A 27,966-nucleotide genomic window follows, 5' to 3' on the forward strand; every position below is an offset into this window, starting at 1 on the left:
ACAACACAGTGATACAGGTATGTGGGGCTATCAAGAACAAGACTTTTTACATCAAAGTGCACTTGGTAATGAAAACACATTGTAAAAACATTATGATTGTATCTATTATGGTATCAAGTTAACTTAATTGATTACAATAATCATTTACCACATCCTATTTGACATTTTCTTTCATATTAAATGCAAGATAATTGTATCATAGATGAAGCAACTGATTCTTTCATTTGTTTTATGCTTCCATCAATGCAATCCTCTCACCACCAAGCTTGCTTTGCTTTGTTTCACAATTTAAAAATATACATAATTATGTACCAGCTAGCTAGGCTTTATCCAGCTCTGGATGATATAAAAGCAGGGTATCGACCTACTCCTTTACAGTGCAGACACAATTTTTTTAGCTCTAAGGGACTGTCAGTGATGACAAAGGAGGCACTGTGTATACACAAACCCTCAGCATGCCCCAATAGAAACAAACCGCAAAATATGCACTATGCGTAGGATTATGCTAATGTTCTCTTCTGCGCCTACAAATAGGATTTATCTTGTACTTACAACATGTAATTTTAATCAATGAACTAACAACACACTCTGGCTGGCTACATCAAGAACACACAAATACCCACAACTGAGATCATACAGTATACACACTCACACACACACACACACACACACGTCATGATGAGCTGGGAAAAAAGAAGCAAACATACTCTCCTATCTAGCAAAGCCTGGATACACACAGAATGGAAATTAAGCAAACACAGACACACATACATACACACAGACACACAAACACATGCACACACAAATGCTAATCTGACCACCACTTCAAGAACCATCAATACCCTTTATACCCATATGCGAGGCAGAATGAGCTACGGAGCTACGAGGGCATTTATGAATGAACGAACTCTTTCCTCGGCGTCACTCCGTGTTATTGAACCCGCCCGCTGACGCCGAGCGACTTCGCAAATTGCACAACCCCGAGAAAAAAAGAAAGAATCAAGCCGAGCTAGCATCAGGGCATCATCCCATCATCATCGAAGATATGACGCTGCCCTCGTCACACCATAAAATCCGACAAGATTTCGATGGAGCACGTATTCTCTCATCGCTGTACCTGCAGCGGGTAATTCAATTTCTGCCTCTTTCAAGTCACTCGTGCTGTGTTGAAAAGCTGTCACAACAGATGGTCAGGCTTTATTGCTTAAAGGCACTGCATTTAAAGTGGCAATGAACATAAAATCCCTGCTCTTGATGATTGGAACACAAGTGGGAATACCCAGCACTTGTCTCTTTTCCCGACTTGAAGATACTTTAACTAGTGTGTGATTTTAATTTCGTTCCTGATTTCACTGCTTTACTTTTGCACAAGTGGTGTTGGAAAAATAAAAATTTGTGGATGGGAACCTACCAATCTCTAAAAATTGTCTTTTTATGTGTAAGTAAACAAAGCTTGCATCATATTGGTCACAGAATCACTACAGATACTAGCTGAATAAGAAGAAGTGAGCCCTGTATCTAGTCTTGGCACAGCTGCCTTACAGAAATTTACATGAAGAGTGATAAATATTATACTTTAGGAACTGACAACCAAAACAATGATGAAACAAAGAGAAAAAAACATATAAACAGAGAACCAATCAATACAACACAGAGACTGGTAACAGATACCCTGGCTGTAAATATTTGGTGTGCTTAATAAGATGATGGACATTTCTACCAGACATGGCTTACTGGAAGTTTCAAGAGAAACTGAAAATACAAGGGGAAAAAAGAACCAAATACCACCAGGAGGAAAATTTTCTGACAGAATATTAAATGCGTACATGAACGAAATCTTGTTCAGCCATCTTTAAGATTAGAAAGATCCAAAAGCAATGTCCCTGTATCATTGCTTAAAATGCAAATCAATGAATATATCAATCGATATTGATCAATAATTTCATGGAGAATATATTTTCTGGCAGTTGCTAGACTCACCAGGAGTTTGAAGGAGTCTCCTTGCATCTGCTCTGGTGTCCAGTGTTCCAGCTTGGGTTCCATGTGGTGGACAAACTGGCGGTGGACCTCGGCCAGCTCCTTGATGCGGAAGAACATGGTATCGTACTCCTCCTCCGTCAACACGGGCTTGGAGGTCGAGATGCTGGCCTTGAAGATCTCCATCACCTGAACATGAGGGCAAGATCGATTAGGACGATGACGGTGATAATACATTAAATGGATTAATGTCAGATGCCGATCTTACCATACAGAGGAATTCCACTATGTGGTCAGATTGACTTTATGAAGCAGGGTTAACTTTCACAATTACAACAGGAAATTTTCATGACAAAGATGCTAATCAAAAATTCAGAAATATCATGGAATTTTGATGTTTTACACATATCAACAAAGCGGAAAGTGATCAAAGTCACATCAATGTCATCACCTCAGAGCTCTTCCACTGTTCTTTTAAAAAAAGAAAAGAAAAAAGAAAAGAACATTATGCACATTTTTGGGATCGACAATCGAGTGAAACTACAACTCCCCTATAAGAAAAGTCACCATCACCAAGTATTTCGACCCTTGTGAAAGATATCTCTTTTTCAATTCATTCATTCATTCAAAAAAAAAAGGAAATTTAGTACAAATTTGAAGACATGCTAATATGACTCCTGTATGGAAATGACATCGTAACTTCATCTCTTATTCTGCATTGAGCTTTGACTGTATGATAATTCTCCACTTCAATAATATGTGGACATGACCAAACAAAGGTTACTGAGCCATTCCAACCCCCCCCCCCCATACACACATGCACATATTGCTTTCCAACCACTTTTCCTTTTATGACTCTACTGCCTTTTATTTCATTCTTATTCAATACTCAACAAATGACTATTATGCCAGCCACTAACACTTCCCTTTTTTTCTCCATTTTCCCTCACTTAAGAGTTATTTCATGAGCCTGAGTCATCCAGACTGATATTACCATCAGTTCGAGTCAGGGAAGCGGACTGTCAACATCAGGCCACTAGCTGACCAAATCCTGACCCAAAACTAACACCTTAGTAATGACCTACGAGCCCCCTTGTTCAGCTTTCTTGGCCTGGCCAAACGAGAGCAATTACTGTACCATTGGTACATACAGACAAAGCTAACTGATCAGAGGGTCTAACATACTGTGCCCATATGGAACAGGGAGGAATACTGGCACGGTGAAAGCTCCAGATTTATGCTCTATCCCCTACACCAACCACAAGGGGAAGTTGAAGAAAGCTTGATCAAAGTGATGCTAGAGCCCCTCCCCCTCCCCCCCCCCCACACACACACACACAGACACATAAACAAACAGACAAAAAGAGGAAACAAAAAGAAAGAAAGCCATCCACTGAGAAAGTGGAGCTTTTTTCCTTCTTCTAAAATACTACAAGCTCACACACAAAGCAAAGAAAACAGAGTTTCCAACTGTAAATGGGTTCAGAGAGTAATAAAATATTAGTAGAGTCAAGTTCTTTTATCCTGTGAAACTACTCATCACACTGACATTTTCACTCCATGTCGAGGATTTGATTTGCCATTACAACAATATCATGATCACTACCTCCAGGTGTACAGTGAACTTTTAAGGTACTTCTTGCTGGAGGCAAGAGACTTCCCACATAGACCCAGTTTGCCCATTATGTTCTCGACCTTTGATATATCACTAAACAATCGATGTGAATGGAAAATGGTGGGAAGGAGCGAGAGAGGAGGAAATGTTCATATCATACTATGATCGTTTTCACACCTCTTGAGAAAAGTAATTGCAAGGCTGAATTACAATTACGATTATAATCACGATCAGAATTATTGTCTATACACCAAGGAAGGCTTCACAGATTCTGCAATTTTGAATTTCAAAGCGAGGACAGAAGGCATGGCTTCTTTCTGAGTTCCAATCAGTCCTGAGTGGTGAGTAGTGTGCACTTTTTTATTGCAATAGGAGCATTTGAGGAGTGCTGTTTCCCTGCAAATGTGGTTAGAAGGTCACCATAAGCTCCACCCCCCCCCCAAAAAAAAAAAAAAAAATACAGACGTCAATCCATACACATGGCTGTTTCATTCCATAATTCTGGAGAATCGTGATTAGAAAGCACCTCTGTAACATTTGAATCACAATTGGAATTGCCATTCAAATCAGCCTCCATGAATCCAGTTTGTAAAGTGTATACACGCGGCTAAAATGCTTCATTAGAATCGTGATTCAAATTACGCACTCTTGGTACGTGTGAAAACAGCCAATACTACTTCAAATAATGCAAAGGACTGTATCACAGAGTCTGTCACCCAGCCACTTTGCAGCTCTTTGATTATTCCATCCCATCATTACAATGCGTAGGGACTTCACCTTTCAAATTCCCACATGGTCTTATGACCCGCACGTCTTCGAGAATTCCACATTATCTCAACGTTCAAAGTGCGGATTAATGATCTCACACAAATGTTGTATTCACCTAGTCTGCCCTAATCTTTCCTACCAAAATAGAGATTCATAGTCAAAAGTTCTAGAGACCTTGTATTAGCAGGAAATGCAAATAAAAATATGCGCTCTCAGGTATTGATAATGGCAGTCATGCTCTGTTTGTGAGGCATTTTCTGAGGCCATAACAAGACAACTGGCTCCATGAATATACCTCTCCATACGTGTCAAAATTTGTTAGGTGATACGCTAACATTGTATCACCTATTTTATTCGCTGGAAATCTTCATATATTGTTTATTCCTATTTCTTTCTGACAAATTTTGTAAACAAAATATCTCAACAATGACGTGACCAGTTAACATGAAATTTTCAGTCAACATATCTCATATCAATATCTAACGACATTAACATTTTCATGTCAATAACTTATCTGTGACGTCATCTAGGCACCATTTCATGATTTTCAGATAATGTCAGATGATTGCTCATATCTTCATAACTAAATGTCATTTTCTTATCATTTTCGGTAGACATAAAGTTCAAGTCATGTCTGATCACCTTGCACCATGCAATGTACACAGGTCATCATGGTGAAACTCATTCTTATCGTGAGCAGGTGACACAGAATACACTTTCATTCTTCTGACAGGGTGTGCACAAATGGTGTATTTCCTAATGTAAATGAACAACGATATCAATCAACACATCAAGCCCTAGAATCTATCTCATCTAAATCACGTATCTTTGCTTTGGCGCTACATCTTTTACTTGTAATTTATACTATCCACTGCTGTAATACAGGGCAGTTCCATTGTAGGAAGGTTGGATACGAGGGTCCATTTTAATGGGGTAAATCGTTGGGTCCCAAAACCTTTACATGCTAGATTCCAACCTATGGGAAAGAAAAGTTTCTTTCATTGTGAGATAAACTTTAGGCTGAAAAAAAGGAAAAACACCAAGAGGAATTTGTCAGATATAACAAAGAATTTTTTTTTTGCTCCCGAACTGAACAACATACTGTCAAAATCATGCATTATGTCAAAATCACAAGCTACTTCAATGACCATTCTCTACATGTGTCTGCATTGTAATATTGCTGTGTGCTTGCATTATTTGACCAGCACCACATTTACATGTGCTCCATATCATCTGAGCTTTTATTGGCTTACTGGATAAAAGTTATGCAGATCTTTCTATAGCAGGTCCCATTGGCAACACGGTGGTCAAATCTAAAACTTTTGACAAAAAGCATCTAGATTTTTTTTTTTTTTTTTGTAAAAATTCTCCTACCACTTTTTAATTTATAATAGCATTTTTTGTTTTCCTGTTCACCGATACTGCCTTGTAAATACTGTACAAATATGTATCATGAAAGAATATGCTCATAGTACAGCATAAACATATAGGTTTGCAGGTAGTAAATTCTGATTTGAGCCCTTTTTGTTTTCATTTGTGGGGTTGTTTTGTTCTTCAGAATTATTTTCAAAAGCCTCCTTTCAGTCTTATATTTACAAGTGCATCACTGGTTTTTAAATTGGCAATATATCTGAGGAGAAATGTCCTGTTTATCTCTCAATTTGGCATTTTTGTGTGTAAATTTCTATATTTTGTGCAGATCTGGTGATATTTTAATATAATTTATCTCTAATATAAAATATGTAGTAAAATTCAGAGATAAAAATGCCAATTCATTGACTAAGGATGATTATTTGCATAGTAGAATTTACTGGGACTTGATAGGTTAAAGGTCAGGAAATGAAGGGATGAATTCACATATCCAGTGTTCAACATTAATATAGCAAGTCTAATGTCGGACTCATGGTGAATGCACAGCTCAGGACTTTCAACCAATAAGCGGAAGTACAAAGGACATTAGGTTTGTTTACACAGTGCTCAATACAACATGCCATTGTTTGTGAGGCAGCTGAGTATAACATACCTGGATTCAGAATTCATCAGAATTCCCCCATGAACTTCCCTCTTTTTCTTGAGACAAATAAAAAAAAGAATGACAAAGCATGACTGTATAAATATGAATACAATCATCTGTTCTACAAACTAACCTTGTTTGTTTGAAATATGAATGATTCTGAAGCTACATGTATATGCTATCATGTGTTATAATTTCATAAACTTTAGAAACTATACCTGATTAACACAATGAATTATTTAGTGGAAATTATTCCCTGGCTGTCTGTCCAGGTTTAAATAAAATATGCCATGAGCAATGTACATGTACAGAAAATGTATATGATACTTATGCATGCTTTGTTTGGAAATACTGATAATACAAAGCAGTTTACTGATTGGAGATGGGATAATTTACATTCTTTCCATTCTAATTCGTTCCATTGCCACTGTTTACCAATTTGAACAGAATATCTCACACCAATGTTCACAAACCTCAATACACTATGCCTTTTAGATGGCACTGGGTCTAAAATTAAATGTGACACACGCCCCACTCAACAAGTGACATACGCCCCACTCAACAAGTGACATATATGTCCCCAGACTTTCACTTCATTTGCCTCATGAACAATACAAAATTATAAAACTTTGGACCCATCATACAGCTAAATATTGATAAACAGGAAGTACATCCAAGTTTCAACCTCATGATACTCAGAATAACAAATAATATGAAACTCAGAATAACCAATAATATAAAGAGTTTCATTGCAAAATGGGTTAAGCACCATTCATAAACATTTTAAAGTAAGTCCACCATCAGATAGAGTGAAATAAAACCTTTCCAGTGATACATCACTTGTAACATAACCAGCAAGGAATAATCTAAAGATTGTGATAAAGTATTTTCCTATTTTTCTTTGTACTTTGTACACTTTGTACCTATAGCAGCTTTAACCACAAATACCTCACCTTCACAAGAATGAAGTTACCTTGTTTTGCAGTAAAAGTCTTTAATATGCTCATTACGCTAATTGATTTCAACATAAACATAGTGTCACATCATAAAGACATTATAAGCCTCTTTTCGACATCCATTCATTCTCTATACATCCTGAAAACAGAATGCCTTCAAAGTGTACTTTTCAGCTTCTATCGAAGGTGCCGCACATCTTGTGCTATCTCTAGATCGTAAATACCAGCTCTAGAAACAGCTTAAACAACCAGGCAACAACCATTCATCGGGAGTTCAAATTGTGGTGCTATAGCAAATATCAACAATGAGTGCTTAGAAACCAAAGATACCAGTAGCAAAGCAGCTTCGATGATAGCTAGGGATACTCAACATTTTTGAGGGAGCAAGAACAACATTGATGGGAGGCCAATAGAGAGAATACTTACATTATTTAGCACAAAATATGGGTTTTACATCATTTCTGCCTTATTCTGTACATGCCAAAGTAAACATTATGAATATTTGGTAGGTATATCACAGCATGATGAGGTTGCAATTCAAATAGTTGAACAAAATGGCAAATTTATCTCATCAGGGAGGTGAGACACCTCCCTGATCTCATGAAGTCATGGGGGAATTCCCTTAAAAAAAATCATCATCATCATCATCATCATCATCATCATCATCATCATCATCATCCTGTAATCACTAAATTGGCACCTCTGAATTCCAATGCATAATACATCTTCATTTTGTATTATCACGCAAAACAATGTTGTGCATTTAAGCCAATCATCTACCTGTTTTCACAAGTTTCTACTGTTGGATTCAAATATCATGCAATAACTTTGTTCAATTGCCTGCTCATGTATGAAAACGGAGTGCAAAATCAATCAATGGATCAATTATATCTGGGGAAAATTTTCTGGAAATGGTTGAGTTCATAAAATTGTCTCAAGATCAGAAGGAAATTTACTTCAGAAAATTCCCCAAATTCAGAGGTAAAAATGTACTCCGCTCTTCTAAAATGAATGCCCAATTTAAAGATTGATTATAAATTTGGCAACGAAAGGCTTTTAAGAATTCTGCAACTGTAATGAACAACTTAATATGAACAAGAAAAGGGCTCATACCAGGGAGGTGACCTTTCATGTCACATCCAGGCTCACATGAAAGAGTACAATCAACTTTGGAATATGAGCAGAAGAATAACTATTTTATGTATAAAGCTCTGAATGTAAACTGGGAATTTCCTTTTTCCATCAACTTTAGCCCATTATTTCACATACACTGTACAAATCTTCAACTTAGACAGAATTATGTAACTGTATTTCTTTAATCTGCCATGTGAAGAATTAACTACGACAAGTAGGTATTATAAAAAAGATTGCAAGCTCGGCTAAAATGTATGTTGTGTTTGTATAACGGTGCATTCAGTCCACCTAGATTTCTACATGCCATGGCAAGATTCAACACAAAGAGGCATACTCTAAACATAACATTGTCTCCTCCTTTGATCATAAACAAGGAATATTCAAGAAACAAAAGATTAATATGCTGCTGAAACTAACAAATGACAATAGCAGACAAGTAACATGTTTTGTAAGGCTTGCCAAGTGTAAGGTGTTCTAGCAGCTATGCCTGCACTGGATACATACAGTACATGTCTATGGGAATCTGCAAGTTCACAGGTATACCCGCCCCTTTTTTGACAAAACCCCCGAAGTTTAGGCCAATTGTTAGTAAATTCCCTGCTGTGCACAGAGGAATGTAAGATTGATTGATATAATAAACAAGGTCGTTTAGGAGTCCCTATATCGGTTCTACAACCTGCGCCCAGAAACGCTCCTGGGTTTTTACGTGCTGCGAGCTGAGTGCTACGCTCCGGCAGCACATTATTATCATTGTTCACTGATCTCTGCCTGACAGGTAGATAATAATATTATCAGTGGGGTGGGGGAGCATGAGGGGTGGGAGTGTATGCGAACAGAAGACAGAAAAGCAGTAAAGACAAAGATAGATGCAATGGGGATGCCAACCTTGTAAACAGCATTGCAGCATATTTTTGGTGGAAAGCAGTATCTCTACACATGTACCTTTACCTGTGCAGCAATACCAGGACTCAACACTAATTTTTCTCCTAGGGGCCAGTCCGTGCCTCCAATATCTTTACATTTCAAATTGTGGTAGCCTGAAAATAGAATAAATTGGCCTGAAATAAAGGGAAACATATCAATAGATTTTGAATCCTAGTTGCCCAATCAGGCCACCAGAAGATAAAGTTCTTTGTAGGAAATCTGAAAGTTTATTCCTTTTTAACACAAATCTGCACAATGCGTCCACTTTTTCAGTCTTTTGACATGTACACTGATGTAAAGATGATGAGGGAACAAAATGATATCATCCTGCCATAGACAAAAGATGGTCTGCACATACTGCATGATGATCACAACTTTGGTGAGACCAATCAAGTTTCTACTTATCTTGCTATGAAATTTCTGTACTTATTTTTTTGTTTTTCAAATCAAGCAGGATGATCTTCTTCCAGGAACATGGATGTGGTCAGCTGCCAGGCAAAATAAAACAAAACGTTAAAATATCGAATGACTGAGAATTTATCAATATCTTGCTACCATTTCCTGTATAGTTTTGCCGAAGTGATTGAGAACACACAGCAGTAATACAGCCCCCCAATGTCTCTATACCCTGTACATTGTATAGTGACCAAGCACTCTATTCATCAACCTTTCCTCAATCTCAACAATATACACAAACAACAAATAAATTGAACATTTCCCTTAAAACTGAAAGGTCAAGTCCTCCTGTTCTGAGTAAACTACTACAAACAAACAAAAAGAATGACAATGCTTGGTGTCTACTTCACATTCTTATCAAATTAAGATAAGACATCAAGCTATGTGGGATTAGGTGAAGTTTGGACGCAAAAAAACTGTATTCAGACCAAATTTTAATGAGCCCCCACTTTCATGAATGCACCCTTTAAGCAAGAGATGATCTCCTGCATACAAAGTGCTATCCTGGCAGTTGGTTCATATCGAAACAGCCAAAAAGGATAAGAGAATATCCTTATGAAGGTTGACCCATTCAAAAGTAATAGAACTTTCCAGATGATATTCTAAAGTGCTATGTGGAAAATGTGCACAAGAAACTGAAACTGATATATTAAAACCATAACATCGTTCTCTTCCACTGAATACAAGTTGAACAGCACCATATTTGCCTAAAAGATATATTCTGAACTGATCTTTGAATATCTTTTTGGAATTGGAGTTTTTCATACCTTTAGCTATGACCTGTAGACAATAGAACATTTAAAGAAGTAATGACAAAATAGTCGGTAGGTACACCTGTAGCTTTCCATCTAAGAACTATCAGCATTTTAACCAAAACCATTGGAGGGCTTAAACACACATATTACAGCATATTTATTACTGAGAGTCTTTCTTGCTTTCTTCTCTCTTCTAAGCATTTTAAGGACACCATCAATACTGCACATTAGTGGAACTGCTGATATTCACCCGAGTCCTGTGACACAGATAACAGACCCACCCATCTTTATACGGATACTGCATTACTACAAGACCCATCCTACATTGATACTGCACTACTACAAGCCACTGTACACTAGAGTCCTGCATCACAGTTCACTGCATGTTATGTAATCAAACTACAGAACCCTTCCAAACTGCATTGTCCTAAATATTCTGATCAAAAAAGGAAGAGAAAAGTGCAGAGGATGTACAGACAGAGTCTCGGCAGTGGAAATACGCAGAAACCGGGTACAACATCCTGGACACGGGCAAATCACTTTCATTCATGAAGGTTAATTAATCCTATCAGAGTCCACTACTCACTGACAACCACTGGTGTTTTGTAAACCAACAGGCTGCCAATGGGGATAAAAAGGTTTTACAATCAAGCTGCCGCACTAATTCAAATCATGTCCTAGCATGCATAGTAAAAACGTGAGTGCAGTGTTTAACTAATACTCACATGGGACTCTAAACCCCAGAAAGCAATTTCCCCCTTAAAGAAAAATTGTCTTCTGTTTACTGCTATAATATACTCTCAGCTGTGTACTTCAGAAGCCAATACACACCTTATCACCGTCCCCCAACAATAAACACACAGTATACCACATTTACAATACCCTAAATACCTGTAGGTAATAAGTATTAAAATGCTGATGTGTGTGATCTTTGTAGTTCTGTGTGAAGGTGAAACCAGTGCTGTGAGAGAGAAATCAAATCAAAGCCTTCCGCTCAAGACAAATTTGCCCGTCATGTTCAAATTCAAATAATCATCACTTTTTTACTTTGTTCTAAATATACTTCTCCTCTAATTTTACCCAAAATGAAACTGATTCGCTTTGATATTCACACTATTCATTCTATTTCTTTGAGCTGAATTTCTTATTTTTCACAAATTCATTTTTTTTATCCCTTATTTGAGATTCACATGAAGATTTGCAGAATGAGGGATACTACATTTTAAAAGACCTGTAATAATGACAGACAGTCAACTACTTTCATTTTTCTGAAGTAACTATATGATAATCTGATTCTTTTTCCGTGTCATTCTGTTTTCTTGTACGAACATTTGAGCGGCTAATGACTGCAGAGACTCCAACTCTCCCGTTTTCGACGGGAGATCTCCCGCCGAAAACCTATTTTTGCAAAATCTCCCGTTCTCCCGTTTGAGATTTGATTTCTCCCGCCCTGGCTCTGTGTCTCCCGTTCGAAAGGATTTCTTACTTATTGCTATTGTATGTTGCCAAAAATAAGCCTTATATAGCACCAGAGAGCATCTAGAACCTTGGGAACTTCGCGCTTCGCACACATCAACTTGGAGTCTCCCGTTTGCTAGGGGTTTCAGACGGGAGAATCTCCAGATCAGAAGGTGCTTTGGGTTGGAGTCTCTGTGACTGTACGTGGAAAAGCAAACATGCCACGACACTTGTCTAGCATTCCAGGAGTCATGGCTTGACCTTTGGAATTGGGTAGCTGGAATCACGCATGTTATTCTACGAAGCCATTCATTGTGCAGATCAGGATGAAAAAAATGCCACAGCATATTTGCATTATACACACAAAGTAGCCAACCTTCTGCACTTTCTCTCTCCAAACTGCTTCTGTGTACAAAGCCAGATGGACCAAAAAAAGCTTGAACTTGGAATGAGTTGAATGACACATGACCACATCACCATCACCCAGGTATGACAGCAAGGGTAAACTGAAAAAAAAATATTGGGCAGTTTACCACCAGCAATAATAATGACATGCTATTTACAATGGCACAGTCTCTATCCGTATGTACACAAGTGGCGGTTAATTACCACAGTCTATTGATCTTTATGTTGGCATGAATGCAGGTTCTGAGGTTAATAACCTCCTTGCATCACTGTTGACCCCTAAAAAAAAAAAATAATAATAATAATAATAATTGTGTCATCTCTCCAACTTTCAACAAATGCTTCTTTCCTACATCAGGCAATTAATGGTGAATACATCATTCACTTAAATATAAAGCCTTAATGCAATTTTGGAAACTAATCTTTTTTTGTGCACATTATAGAATATGTGTTCTAAAAGGCTAGTAGTACAATTGCGCATTGTGGATGAAAAGAATGAACAATGTGAAAAATAAGTTTTCATACTTGCTCAAGCAAGATGAAGTATAATCTAAACTCATAAAAGTGTGCACCAAATACTATTTTTCTTATTTTATGAAGAAAAAAAAAAACATCAACAACATAGCACCAAGATGCATGCCTACTGGTTATTCAGTTATTCTGTTTGTGAGAATGTGATTGGCAAGTTGGGTTGTAGAATAGTGTTGATGTCGGAGTTTTCCCTAAACACATGTCACTTACACAGTGTGCCATCTGTCTGAATGCGACTGAAAAATAAAAAAGAGTTCTGCCATATATTTTCCTATGGTTTCCACATACTACACTAACAGTATGTGAAATCTATGTACAGTCTGTGCATATCCGAGAGCTCTGTTTAATACTTGTAACCCTCTGGTGCTGCGATCATTGACGTAACACTACCAGCACTAACCGTGGTACTTACGTGTTGAAAAAGCATACAGTTTTGCTGTAGGTTGGTACTGAAAAGGTTGTAAAAAAGTCGTAGTTTTGCCGTTGATTGAAAGTAGACGATAATGAGCAAGACCTTTTGTTACTGTAATCCTTCCCTTTGTGCTCGCTCCATACAAATTCAAACAATAGGAACTATAGGCGATTTCCAGCAGAGGGGCAGACTCTGGTGTCCTAATTACCTTTTGTCTTGGTGCATCGACGCGTGCGTAAATTTCTAAAGATGATGGGAATAGGATTCACTATCGGTGTCACCAATTTTGTGGAGCCATGCTTCGCGGTCGCCGATCGGCGGATTTGTTGAACAGCGCGAAAATCTCGTGTCTTTCGAATGCTGGTAGAACATAATTAATGTCTGTTAACGTCAAGAAAATAAAATCGATAAGGCGTCGTATGTGATGACAGGTGGGCAGTTACAGCTTCCCTTCAAAACTTAGATATGTTTGCATCAGAAATAGGTTGAGGAATATCCCGATTTTGTAGTAAGATATATTTTCTTTGCGGGAAAATCGGCCACCAAAAAAAAAGTCGGATGTTTGCCTTTACTTTTGGAAATGAACAGCGGTAACTATCGGCTCCGTAAGATGCTGAAATAAATGTCAGATGTTTGCTTTTAATTTTGGAAATGAACAACGGTAATATGCGACTCCGTATGATACTAAAATAGATGTCGGATGTTTGCTTATACCTTTGGAAATTAATAACGGTCAAGATTCATGCAGCTCCGTATACGGTGCTAAAATTAATGTCAGACTTGATTTTGCGTTCGGAAATGAATAAGGATAACATTCGGTTCCAGACGATGCTGAAATAAACGTCGAATGTTTGCTTTGACGTTCGGAAAAGAATAGTAGTAATATTCAACTCCGTACGATGATAAAATAAATGCCGGATGTTTGCTTTTACGTTCGAAAGTAGATAGCAGTAACATACAGCTCCGGAAGATGATAAAAAAAATGTCGAATGATCCCTTTGACGTTCGGAAATGAATAAAATAATATTCAACTCCGTACGATGATTTAATAAAACATATCGGATGCGCTTTTACTTTCTAAAGTAAATAGCAATAACATTCGACTCCGGAAGATGCTAAAATGAATGTCAGATGATTGCTATACGTTCGTAAGTGAATAGCAGTAATATTCTGCTCCATACGAGGCTGAAATACATTTGTAACTGTCGGACGTTTGCTTTTACATTTTGAAATGAATAACAGTAACATTTACCTGCGTTCGATGGTAAAATTAATGTTTGATGTTTGCTTTGACGTTCGGAAATGAATAACAATACTATTCAACTCCGTACGATGATAAAATAAATGCCAGATGTTTGTTTTTACGTTCGAAAGTAAATAGCAATAACATTCAGCTTCGGAAGATGCAAAAATTAATGTCGAATAATTCCTATGACGTTCGGAAATGAATAACCATAATATTCAACTCCGTACGATGATTAGATAAATATCGGATATTTTCTTTTAATATCCTTTCGAAAGTAAATAGCAATAATATTCGGCTCCGGAAGATGACAAAATAAACGTCAGATGATTGATTTTACGTTTGGAAGTGAATAGCAGTTGAACATTCTGCTCCATATTCATGATGCTAAAATGTCAGATATTTGCTCTTATAATATATATTTCGAAATGTAACATTCAGTAACATTCAGCTGCGTTTTATGGCCAAGTTAATGTCTGATGTCTGATGTCTGCCCTTACGTTCAAAATGAAAAACAGTAACATTCGGTTCTGTACGATGCTAAAATAATTGTCAGATGATTCATTTCACTTTCGGAAGTGGACAGCAATAACGGTAATATTTTGCTCCGTACGATGCTAACATAAATAACAGATTGTTGTTTTTACATTTGGAAATTATTAATGGTATCAATCGGCTCAGTTAAATGCTAAAATAAATAGCGGATGTTTTCTTTCACGTTCGGAAATGAATAAGGATAGCATTCCGCTCCGTAAGATGCTAAAATGAATGTCGGTTAATACATTTGAAAATGAGTAACGGTAACATTCGGCTCCGTTAGGTGTTAAAATACAAATGTTGGATGGTTGCTTTTACAATCAGAAATGAATAACAGTAACTTTCGGCTCTTTACAATGCTATAAATCAAATGTCTGATGTTTAAAAACGTCTGCAAATGCTCCCACTTTCTCATTTCAAACGTAAGTCTTGACCACCTAAATATAGGCACAAATTTTATATAATGATCAATAAGCCTATACTTGCTAAATCTTAGAACTCAGAATATCGGTAAGATGATTGAATTTTCTATTCATTTATTTTAGACATGGGTACCTATCACTTCAGTAATACTTAATATGCATTTGTCTGTGTTAAGTGGGACCAATTTCGTTTTTCTTATGTTTTTCTTTATTTTTTTTCGTGCCACAAGAATTTTCTTTCGGGCCACCGAAAGATAAAAATCAATGATTTTTGTGACGAAAGTCGGATAGCGAAATTGTCACTGCATGCGTGTTTAGAATGAGATTAGAAAATGCCATCAATTACTAGACTTTGACCATAATCGTCTGAAATGGATATCAAAAGACAAAAGATGCCCTACATTTTTCCCCCTCCGTTCGGCTTATTCAAAATATGAACATATACACTGACAAAAAGATGTGATGTTTGAGTTTTCTGCAAAAACGTGTGACTGAAACTATTGAATCGTTTTACTAGATTGAAAACAGTTTTATGAAATAAAAACAACGTTTTTATGTCTCTTTCCACCACTCTTACATATGTTTTTGATTCAAAAGTGAAAAAAAAAAAAGGTTCGCATGGCACCGATGTCCGTTTTTACCTTTACGATGTTACTTTACGATTTACAAGCTATCGCAGCCATCAGGCATTATGCCATATACATTGCGTCTTGCATGAACTTCAAATGGTTGGATATTTGTTCCTGATGCCCTTCCTCCTATATACGTATAATACTGTTAAGTATACCATCATCAACTATTTTTGAACTTTCTAACAACGACTTCATTCACTCATTATTTGTGGCACTTTTCTGACAATGGCCACCCTGGCTCGAATTGAGTGTTGTTGCGTCGGACAGACTCTGGAAAGCGGCCCATTGTCGTACGTGTTGTCTCTCCGTATAAAGGTCATCTTTCTTTTAGCGGTCAAACCTTTCATCCCATCGAACGGTCCTGACCTGGACCCTAATCTTGCCGGTGCTTATACGCACATAGAGGAGAAAAATTCTTTTGTCCTTAATTCGTGCCGATTTCTTTGGTGATGATGAGCCAAACATGAGCCAGGCCTGTAGGCCTAATAGGCCCTATTATAATAAAGACAGCAAGCAATTACGATGTCTGTAGCATACATCCGCTCTTTCTTGCCATTCTTAAGTTTGAATTCTTTTGTTTAGTTCAATTGCCCAAGCTAGTGACTCATGCTAAGGAGATTTAAACTTTGATGGTTACTCATCTTCTCCTTTATCTGCATGTTTTCAAACTCTTGAAATTATAAGCATAGCGTAATAAGGTGAGACATGGCTGTACCATTCCTCTATATATCGTGACACTACACGTGGGGAAAGAAACTCAGCTTTTAATTTTTTTTTTCACAGAAAGCATTTTATTTATTTATTTTTTGGTTTGTTTCAGAGACGTTTTACCCTACGAACTGAAATCTGTCTGGGGAAATATAGGGCCTATATGTGTAGCCGTTATCGAGCTGTTGCTGTGCGTAATGTTCGCAAACACGTGCTTCCACTTCTAACCGCGCCACGTGTTGGCTTCATTGCCAACATTGCGACGGACGGTACTTCATTTTTCGTATGCGTTCGATAAGGAAGGAAATTAAGTCCTCTGCCGAAATCGTAAATAGCGATGGTCTACTTGAATAGTGTTGTGATTAATACTACAAGGTTGCAAGTTCGAATTTCTTTCAGTTTTCAGAAGTAATATACATTTTGTTTTTGTTTTGTTGTTGTTTTTCTGAGCATAAGATTACAAGAGAGTTGCATTGCCACGATCATGCCGTGTAAAGTAGATGGCAGAATTCACCTATCTGCAGCAGAGCCGCTGTCTACCACCCGAAACATTCAGCATGTTTCCACAGAGAATCCGATTTGGTTTGCTTGCGCGCCATGCCTTGTGTATTCAGCACAACAGTTCAGCGTCGCTAAGCTACATTTGCCTAAGCATACGGCCACGTGTATTTTCGTTGGTCATGTGGAATGTAGTTACATGCTAGTCTTTTTGCAGGGGTAGATTGATATGATTATGTGTGATGAATTATTGACTACCGGTATTCGCTGGTTTATGTTACAAACGTAAAAGAAAGGAGAATAGAATAATTTCGTATTGCAATGCCCGAGGCCTTTGACTCGAGACTAGCTGGGAAGACTGTTCATTCCTCCGCTGTTTCCCAGGCTCTTTTGTCAAGGAATGATAATTATGCGCGCGTGTTCTTCTGTTTGAACGCCGCGTGTTCGTAAGAAATGTCCAGTACATCTGTATCTTTTTTTTTCTCTCTCTGCTTGCGTAATGAATGTATTAAAAGTACTTCACATCGAACCTCGGTGTTATTCTTGCGTTAGCCAGCGCGCTTCGTCCTCGTCTGTACCAGTATAAGGGCCTTTACAAAAAAAGAAAAAAAAAAAAAAAAGGGGGGGGGGGTGGTAATTGTCGAACCTTCAAAAATACGATTAGCATTATCGACCTACAAATAAGGCATATAGAAATGAGTACAACTTTCTTGAAATTACTGCAGCAAACTGGAAAAAATTTACGAATATGAACACAGAACACTCGTAATCACGATTTTACTTTGAAGTGGACAGGAAAAAGATTAAACGCAATAAAGAAAGAAATGATGATGATGATGATGATGACGACGATGATGATGATCAACAGCATTTGTATGGCGCCATATATCTTTTATAGAAACATTCAAACGCGCAGACTCCTTAGCAATTGAATGCCTGGAGAAAAAAAAAAAAAATCAGAGGCTTTGAGGTGATCCAGTTAGTCAATTTCACGTAGAAAAGATGGGAGGGAGTTCCATATCACACATAGGCGAGGAGCACTAGAGGAAAATGCCCGGTCTCACCAAAAGACGTATATATACTACGTTGTTTGTTCATACAGTTTTCTCAATATTTTAGATCAATTTCGTTATGTATAAGCATTTTGTTTTTTGTTGTATTTAATTTGTTCTGATAAATTATCGTATTTGATTATTTTATGGTTGTATTATACGGTATACTGTTCATGCTGGTTATGTAACAGCGCCATGAGCATCATTCTTGATGGACTTCAGTGCATTGTAAGAGGCCACTATTATTATTTTTTTTAAATCATTAGTATCATTATCATTACTGTAAAAAAACAAAACACTGTAAAACAAAAGTCGAGTGATTTGATTTTCATTCATTTTTCAACAATAGGTCAGTATGGCCGATTTCTGTTCGCGCATTCCCGAATAGGCTTGTATGTAGGCCTACAGCTCATCTTTTTGAAGCAAGGGATGGCAAAAAGATGTTTCATCGTACGGAGTAGGCCTATTTGGCCTACTAGTATACAATGTACACTGTATCTCACTTGGCGGTGACTGTTTACATACGTATAACTAATTTAAGGTTTAGTCAAGGTTCGTAAACAGTTGCAATTCGAAATTGTATATACGCAAACGATTTTCATCGTCTTAAACAGTGTTTTCTTTTCGTCTTGCTGCAAAGACGTTTGGTCATATAGGTCTACAAATTTTTTTTGGCGACATGCACGACAATGCAAGCCATATATCTTAGAATTTGATTGCAACTGTTTTCGAATCCTGCAGACGAAAGTTTAAATTCACAATGTTCGCAAACGTTCGCAGCTCAGTGAGAGACTCTTGAGACCAGCCCAGCTTGGATAAGGTTAGTGTATTCGATAATCCCCGTAAGGAAATGTGTGCAGCTTCAGTGGCGGATCCAGGTGGAGGCACACCGGGTGCCCCCTCACCCTTATTTTGGTTTAAAAAAAAAAAAGAAATAAAAAGAAAAATGGAGTTGGCGCGTTCGTCCCCCGACACGTTCTAATTTTGTAAAGGCGTCCCTCTTTGCGGAATTCCTGGATCCGCCCCTGAGCTTTATCACTCATCTCTGCATGAGGTGAGTATTAACTCATTAACCAATTCTCCGTTTAATGAGTTCACAACAGCAGAATAATTATGTCGACGAAGGTATACCACCGAGCATACGCTTCAATGCACATGCCGACAGGTGTAATCTTTGTTCGTCTCTACATCTTCCCTGAGAACAAAAGGAGAACAGTTTCCTTTCAAGGTAGAGCCGTGTGGCTTACACCGACCAGGGAAGGTGGCCCGAGAAGAAGAAACAACTCTCCTTTGAAGTCATGCTCGACACCGTAGAACGTTACGCGTTCAACACTACGCGTAGCCATGTGCTTTGAAAAGAGAGAGTGCATCATGCGGTAAGCAGGACTTGAATTGGAGTAGAGAATCAAAATGCAGTGTAAAACTGTCGATTTTGACGCCAAAGAGTTTAAAAAACACGCTAGAACATACTTCGGCGGAGCACTTTCTTTGAAAAATCACAACATTACAGATATGATAAACAATCAAAAATTACATGTAAGCAAAAAGTTTGCATCATGGATAATTATAAATGTCTTTAAAAAATCTAGTATTAATGGCATTTCGAAGAAACTAGAAATACATGTTTATGAATTCCAAATCGAGCATTTCATTTAAGATTTTCCGGTAAAATATAGCTTGTAATTCAATGAAATTCGAAGCGCGTTTTTCGTCTCACAGAGTGGTGTCGGGCATGACTTCATTAACGTAGCCTATGAATGTTGGACATCTTATATGGTATAAAAATGCATTGAATATGCATTGTGTTTGTCTGAATTACGAAGAGTTGCCACTCCGTCTACACCCCCCAGCTGCACAGACCAAAGAGGACACACAGCTCTAAAATTTTCTCACAGAGATGAGTGTTTTCCTATAAAATTTGAAAAAAATAATCCATTATAACGAACCCCTCCTTTATGATAATAATTTATGTAAGCTTTTCCGACTATGATCGATTCATCGACGACATTAATTGTTTATGAAAATATTTGATATTATACTTTGATGAATAATATTATGAAAACTGACTTCATGACACAGGAGACAGCAAAATGTTCTCGAAATCCAGTTGGAACTAAACTTGAAGGGGATATAGAGATGAAATGACAATGTATACAGGCAAACATGAATTAAAAACGCATTCATTCATTTTCCACTGCACCCTTATAGATTTGTGCCCGACAAGATACACATTTTCGAACTGATGATTAAAATCGTAGACTGTTTGCCCCTCGCGCTATGCGACTGGTAGAAATCATATCTTGCACGCGTGTCTCTTAAAATAGTCGACATATTCCAAACTCGTCCATTATAGTCATGGAGCTGTTAAAAAAAAAGCTGAAGAAAAAATGATGTATACAATTTACTCGCGTAGTTGACATTCGTCACTGATAAGGGATAACCGCATCAGGTACAGAAGTCGCATATATCAGATCTCGAGAAAAAAAAAGAAGAAAAAAGGGAGAAAGTAGGTGTCAAAGATGTCTGAGGGGAATCATTCTGCTAATCGTGGATTGTATAAGAAAACGTGGAAATAACCGCGGGACAATCGGTGGCTGCTTTTACATTTCGATTGAATCTATAGTGTGTGTAAAAAAAATTTTATGGTGTGCATGAATTACAATTCTCTGAAGAGCTCATGTTTAAGCGTGTGACGTTCACTCCTGCTGCAATGGAGAGGGTTATAATAACGATATTTTGCGATAACGAAGTAATTCATAATTAAAGTTGCCAAATTTGTCGACATTAAAAACAATTGTGTGAAATTATTACGAACACTTTTGTATAAGAACACGGTTACAGCAAAATTCTTGTTGAAACAAAGTCATTTCCGAGCGTCATTGGCAAAGAACAAAAGAAACATGCTCCGTTCCTATGAGATGCCACTCCTCGCTTTCCTACATTGTACAAGAAGAAATTCACGGAGACTGCATGAGCGAACGCTTGTTATTTATATTCGTTCACTTTTCCCCGTGGATAACTTGCATTGTATTAATCAAAAGTGAATATTAGGGATCGTTATCACGAACATTATCTTATGGCGTTTGTCCAAAGGTTCGTCATTCGTATACGGTTCATCACTGCGAAAATGAAATCAGGTTTTTTAATCCGAAAATGATAAGAATCTTCGTTATTCCAAAGATTCGCCGATATGAATATGAATTAAGATTCGTGAATCCAAACGTGAAAAAAAAAAGAAAGGAGTACACAGACACAATTTTGGAATTACAAATCTAAATCATTGTCTTCGTTTCTACAGCAAAGTTACGCCTTGCAGAACCTTATTTCATTTTCGGATTAACCAAGCTTTTGAATTACGAATCCTGGGAATATCGAATCTTCGGAACGATCCTCCGAAACACGTCGGGAATAATGAACGTTCGTAAACGTTCGTAATCGACGAACTTTGGAATAACGAATCAGGCCTATAAACACATTCCTAACCATCACTTCACTTTTATATACATTTTTTTTTTCAAACTAAGCATGAAAGTACAAACTATACTCTGTTTGAAATCTGTTTCAAATTGCCTTTTCATCCAGTGCAGCGTATTTGATATGACCAAATATTACTAAGCATTGAATTACGCATCATACGTATCGTTGCCGTCTTTTTTTTTTCTTCATAACATACTCAGAACTGTATTCGTTCGATAAGACGAAATGTCGTTATACTTTTTTTATGAAATTGCCGATCCCTAGGACTTCGATTATTTATAACTGGAATGCAGTGTATACAAAATAGGCACGGTCAGACTGGCAAAAGATCGAGAAGTTTAACATCGCGATCTTTATAAGATCTCGAAGTTTTGCCCGTCTGATGTTTCCCTGGGTAAAATTCGACCACCGCTGAATTCTCACGTGACTACTAGTACCCCCGTTTATGGATGCACGACGTGCGTTGTTGCCTTGACACACGATGAGCAAAAATGGACTGTCACATGCATGTGCGCACCGTGTGTATACAGTACGACGGACCATCGATTACGGTACATGTAATTTATCAGGTGCATCAGCGCTATGAATGTATGCAGTCTGTACTTCGATCGACTGTACAAACGGTTGCGGTATACTAATACAATTAACAGTTGTACCAGCTCGTTTAGCTGACCAGATGAGCTCGAACTGTAGGTATACGACCGCCAAAAGAAATCTATTCTTCTCCGTCAGATTTGCTCGAACTTGGCCCCATTTCGTACTCGTTTGAGGCGCGGCCACGATTAGTAAAAAGCTGAGAGCTATTCCCCTATACTAGCTAGCCGCAATAACGAAGCCACATTGTGTGCGCGAATGGATTTTACCTGCCGATGCATTGATGGCTAGAACAATATTAGTAGTCCAGAGAATCATTTAAGCCGATAATTAAGTCATGAAATAGTAGTTGGCTGTTCGTAGAAAAGTCGTAGTTTTGAGGGAACTGCCCTTGAGGAAAATAGAAGTGGTATCAAAAGACGGATTATCGCCGTGAATAGCTAGTGGTCTATTGTCCGATTTTCACACTGCATAACAAAAGACGGCGTTCTCGGTCGCGAGAGCGGAGATGCGGAAGTCGTCTTTTGTGATGTGGCAAAACTACGACTTTCGTACGACTAAATCCTCACTAATCCACCCCTGATCTACAACCACTTAACAATTTATCTACGCCTCTTTCACTTCTTAACAACGACGCATTCAACACTAAGGCACGAACACAAAGAACCACGGCAAAACTACGACTTTCTTACTACTTTTTCAGTAGCAATCTACAGCAAAACTGTGTGCCTTTTCAACACGTAAGTACCACGGTTAGTGCTGGTAGTGTAAATCATCTTTGAAGATGTCAAATCAAGTGATTACAGTTACAGCAACACTTTCATAGACCATGCTGAATTACTCTGGATCCAGCACATCCTGTATTTCAAAATGGGTCGAGCAACATTAACAACAAACACAACCAAAACAGGCAATAAAAATACAGAAATAAAGGAATTACATGATATATTGCCTACAAGAATGATCTTGTCTGTAGCTAATGCCTACATTTTCATGGATTTAGACTTGGGGGGGGGGGGGAGGGGCAGTTTTGGGGTCAATTTATTCTCTCACAATATTGCAGGGTATTGATATAGTCTGCCCCGACCATGACATGATATATAACAAACATATTTAACCATCACATTCACAAGCCATGATTAATTTCCTGTGGTACCGACAGTCTTTCCCAGAATACAAATGGCGGGGGGGGGGGGGGGGGGGGGGATGTAAGGGAGAGAAAGGCTTTTATCTCCCATGTCCTGTTGCGTCCCTGACTTTCAGTCTTCCATGGGGTTAATGCCCTCCACTGGTGTGTGAATACGACCCACTGTAATTATGCGATATATCCAGTAGTGGTAATCATATCACACATCCTATGCTTCTGAGGTGTTTGCCTGTATTTACATGGACAGCCCAGTGTTTGAGCAATTTTTAAACTTCTTATAATACAATGTAGGCAAACAATAATAACACAAAACTCCTCATTACAAAGCTAAACACATTATTACACCAGTAGCCATTTCACTCAAATTCTTTTTCCTTTTTTTTTCCTACAACTATAATACATGTGTATGTTTAACTACAGTAATGATAATAATATCATAACTCAAAGGCAAGAACTGATGAAATATCTTTAGGGATTCTCCATTTAGGGCACTACTCCATGTTGGCAACACAGCAACACAACAAAAACAAAAAACAAAACAACAAAAAACAAAAACAGACTGGTGACCATTTCTTAGTATTTTACCTTCTGCAGTTTCTCCAGACTTTTGATGTATTTCCTCTCACTTTCCAGGATACCATTCAGCAGGAGGCGTCTGATGCTGAGACTCTCCACCTCTGGTGTCGACAGCTTCACTGAATCTCCCTGTATGATGAAACATCATGCAAAGTATTGATATCATATCTAGCAAAACATCTTGCTCGCAAATTGAAATTCATGGTATTATGAGGGTTCACCACCAACCATTAGTATAGGATGAGTCCCATCATAGTTTGATATAGGCCTTATCAATTTCATTAGCTCTAGATGGAGCAAGGTATACACTAGGCATTTCAACATCAGCCCAATGTTTCGAAATAGCATACTACTTACTCGAGCTTAGACTTTCATAACCCAATGGCTAAATGGTAGGATGTTTTGTGATACAACTGACCTACACATATTTATCAAAAGTGATATCTTGAACATTTTCAAAATTACTGCTCTCAAAGGTAAACAGGACCTTTAAAATATTGATGGATACATTCCTCTGAGAACCTTGTGATGAACTATTTCATCCAAGTGCTCACACTTGATGCATTTCAATACTTGGAATGCAAATTGCATGCATTACATGTTGTTATATCAGGCAAGTCACCGCACTTTCTGGTTTCAGGAAAACCAAAAAGTAAAGATTTGTATGCATGAAATTTGAATACATTAGTAAAGCTGTTCCTTAAAGGACAAGTTCACCTTCATAAACATAAGGATTGAGAGAATGCAACAATATTAGTAGAACATATCAGTGAAAGTTTGAGGAAAATTGGACAATCGATGCAAAAGTTATGAATTTTTAAAATTTTTTGTGTTGGAACCGCTGGATGAGGAGACTACTACAGCTTGTGAGTCATATGCGTACAACAGTATAAAGAAAATGTAAAAGAAAATTCAACATATTTTCACTTTTTTCGCATAATAAAAGAGCTCTTGACTTGCCTCTTTTCTAAGGCAGGGGGAATAATATCACCCATAACATTTGTCGGTAACGAGTCAGGGGAATGTGTACTTTTTTCAAAAGATGGCATTTTGTGAAATTATCTTTATATTTTCCTTATATTGTTGTACGCATGTGACATCTAAGTTTTTCATACACTGCAGTAGTCTTCTCATCCAGCGGTTACTGCACAAAAACTTCAAAAATTCATAACTTTTGAACGGATTGTCTGATTTTCCTCAAACTTTCAATGATGTGTTCTACTAATATTGCTACATTCTCTCAATCCTTATGTTTATGAAGGTGAACTTGTCCTTTAATGATGTAAGTGTGTGTGTGTGTGTGTGTGTGTGTGTGTGTGTGTGTGTATGTGTGTGTGTATGCATTTTGTGTAGAATCAGGATGCTTAAAATAAACCAAAAATTACCTCTGTTGGGTTCTTTTCCCACATAGGGATTTTCACTTGTGATGAGCAAAGCAGTAAAATGAATTTATACAAGAACACTTTTTTTTTTCCAATTGCAGTATGATTGATCTCTTTCTCCCTCTCTCTCTCTCTAAACAAGAAAGAACATATAGCCCTGGTCTTTCATCATATTGCTATTTTTTCTTTTGCAAGAAAGGAAAATATAATATACAAATGAAAACTACATGTATATGATAGAGGAAAGATTTAGCCTTGTGGTAGAAATAGCATCACAGAAAAAATATGTGTAAAAAAATAAATAAAACTGTAAAAAAATTGTGCGTGTGTCCAAATGTATATAATGCATCCTATCTATTTTAGCACAAGTGAGAGCCATTGGGGGTGGATTGTATGAGCACACACATTTCTACAATAATAAAGCTATTATTACATGGCTTTTTATAACAAAAGGAAAAGGGAAGTCAAGATTATTAATAGGACATGACTGTCGATTGATTGGTGACACATGTCATACATTCATGTACATTGTTTATTAAAATTTCCCACAGAAGGTTCCAATCCCTACTAAACATATCTTTCCAAATTCAGCATCATTTGCAATTAAAGTATCTTTAGCACTTGGTAATCACGTCTCAAGCCAAGGTAAATCTTACGTTCAAGGGCAAGTCAGGGAAAAAGTACTCTGACACCATTACTTCTCCACATGGGTACCATCCCTAAAATAACCCCCCCCCCCCTTCCTTTATAACATCACACACACACACACACACACATACACATACACATTTTATCTCCTTAAAAAAAAACACAAAAACATTTTATCTCCTTTACAAACACACACACACAAACAAACACAAACACACAGATACACACAGAACAAAATACTGCATTTTGCCATTCAGAGCCCCTCAGAAGAAGGTTCAAGGATGGCACGCACAGCTGATTGTCTATTTTCGTCAATCTTTATAGTCGAAGCAAAGCTGACAATATGGCACTCAAGAGAGTTATTAGATAAAGGTGGCTCTCCGGAAATGCATGATGATATGACTTCAGATGAGGCCCTCACTTCCAATTTGAGCCAAGCATCTTGCATTCAAAATTATCTGATATATCGTCCCTAAGCTCTTGAACAGTTTCAAGGAAACAGCAGATTGTAGCTTCAAAACCTAGGCCTTTCTACGTCACAATCACACCAGAGACAATGCGGATATCATTGTAAACTAATTATGCTACAGTGGGACAAAAGTTTCAAGACTATTTTATCTTTTTGGTAAAACAATACCCTGACTCTACTTATTCTTGAAAGGTTTTTGTCTACTGTACCCACTCACCCAGTTCATGATAGCACTCTAAAATGCATGCTAGAACTGAAGTAGGCTCATTGCTTTCTTTATCCTAACCCGAGCCACATTTCATGTGGATGACTGGTAAGCATTATGAGTCACAATCATGTTGTAGTTACCATAGCAACAACTTCAATGTTGCCAGGTGATTGGTTGCTACTGAGCAGCTGCTGCTCCAGAAACCACAACTATTCTCAGCAAGAAGTGTTTTGTAAAAGGTTGAATGAACCTCCACCCTGTCTGTCTTCTTTCTGGCCTTGTTTATTTTGTTTTTTATCATTTTCTATCAGGCAGTATACCTTTGTTTGCAACACCTCTCTTATAATTCATTCTGAAGAGACAATGTAAAATTTGCAATGATGGAAATCATGAGGAAGAGGGCTAGGATAATAAATTTATGATCATTCAGATGTTTAATATGGTATTTAGATCACAGAAACTTTGTCTTTGTGATGACTTGAAGATACCTATTGCAAATTTATTATTTTGAAGTTCAAATCCATACAATGTATTCAATTCTGGCTCAAAAGGATAAAGTAAATTTCAGATTTAATTGTACTGTATGGTAGAGGTTTTGAAGCTTGCCTTTTATTTTCACAAATCTGAGATATCAATTGCAACGAAATAATCAAATTTGGCAGAGTTTGCAGATCACCTCACACCGAAATATACAAAGGTCTTCACTGGATTTCCCTTTTTTTAAATGAAATCGGTAAAATTATTAATGTGTCCTTTGCACTAAATCATGGTGTCTTGATAATAAAAGTGGCAAAATCAACCATTACTAACATCCCAATAGTATTTTGTATACAAACCAATTGGGAAAATGGCAGGGTGATGACATTGCTGATTCAGTTAAAGCACATGACTTTAAAATGCCATAATTTTCTCACTCTTGGTCTGATTTTTGTGAGACCCTAAGGTTCATTCCATTCCCCTGATTTATA

At 37.5% G+C, this 27,966-nt stretch overlaps 1 protein-coding gene across 1 annotated transcript in view; it reads right to left on the reverse strand.

Moving 5' to 3' along the window:
- The window catches only part of LOC139738125 (active breakpoint cluster region-related protein-like), a 134,410-nt gene that overhangs the window by 76,251 nt on the left and 30,193 nt on the right, over positions 1-27,966 (reverse strand). The window contains exons 3-4 of the mRNA XM_071648786.1: positions 24,301-24,420; positions 1,981-2,166 (exon numbers count right to left, since the gene is read on the reverse strand). Of these exons, the coding sequence (XP_071504887.1) occupies positions 1,981-2,166; positions 24,301-24,420 (306 nt within the window). The remainder of the gene's footprint in view (positions 1-1,980; positions 2,167-24,300; positions 24,421-27,966) is intronic.

Source organism: Diadema antillarum, unplaced genomic scaffold (assembly GCF_040938485.1).
Source record: "Diadema antillarum isolate AM-2024a unplaced genomic scaffold, OU_Dant_1.0 seq00000723_RagTag, whole genome shotgun sequence".
In the NCBI taxonomy this organism is placed as follows: domain Eukaryota; kingdom Metazoa; phylum Echinodermata; class Echinoidea; order Diadematoida; family Diadematidae; genus Diadema; species Diadema antillarum.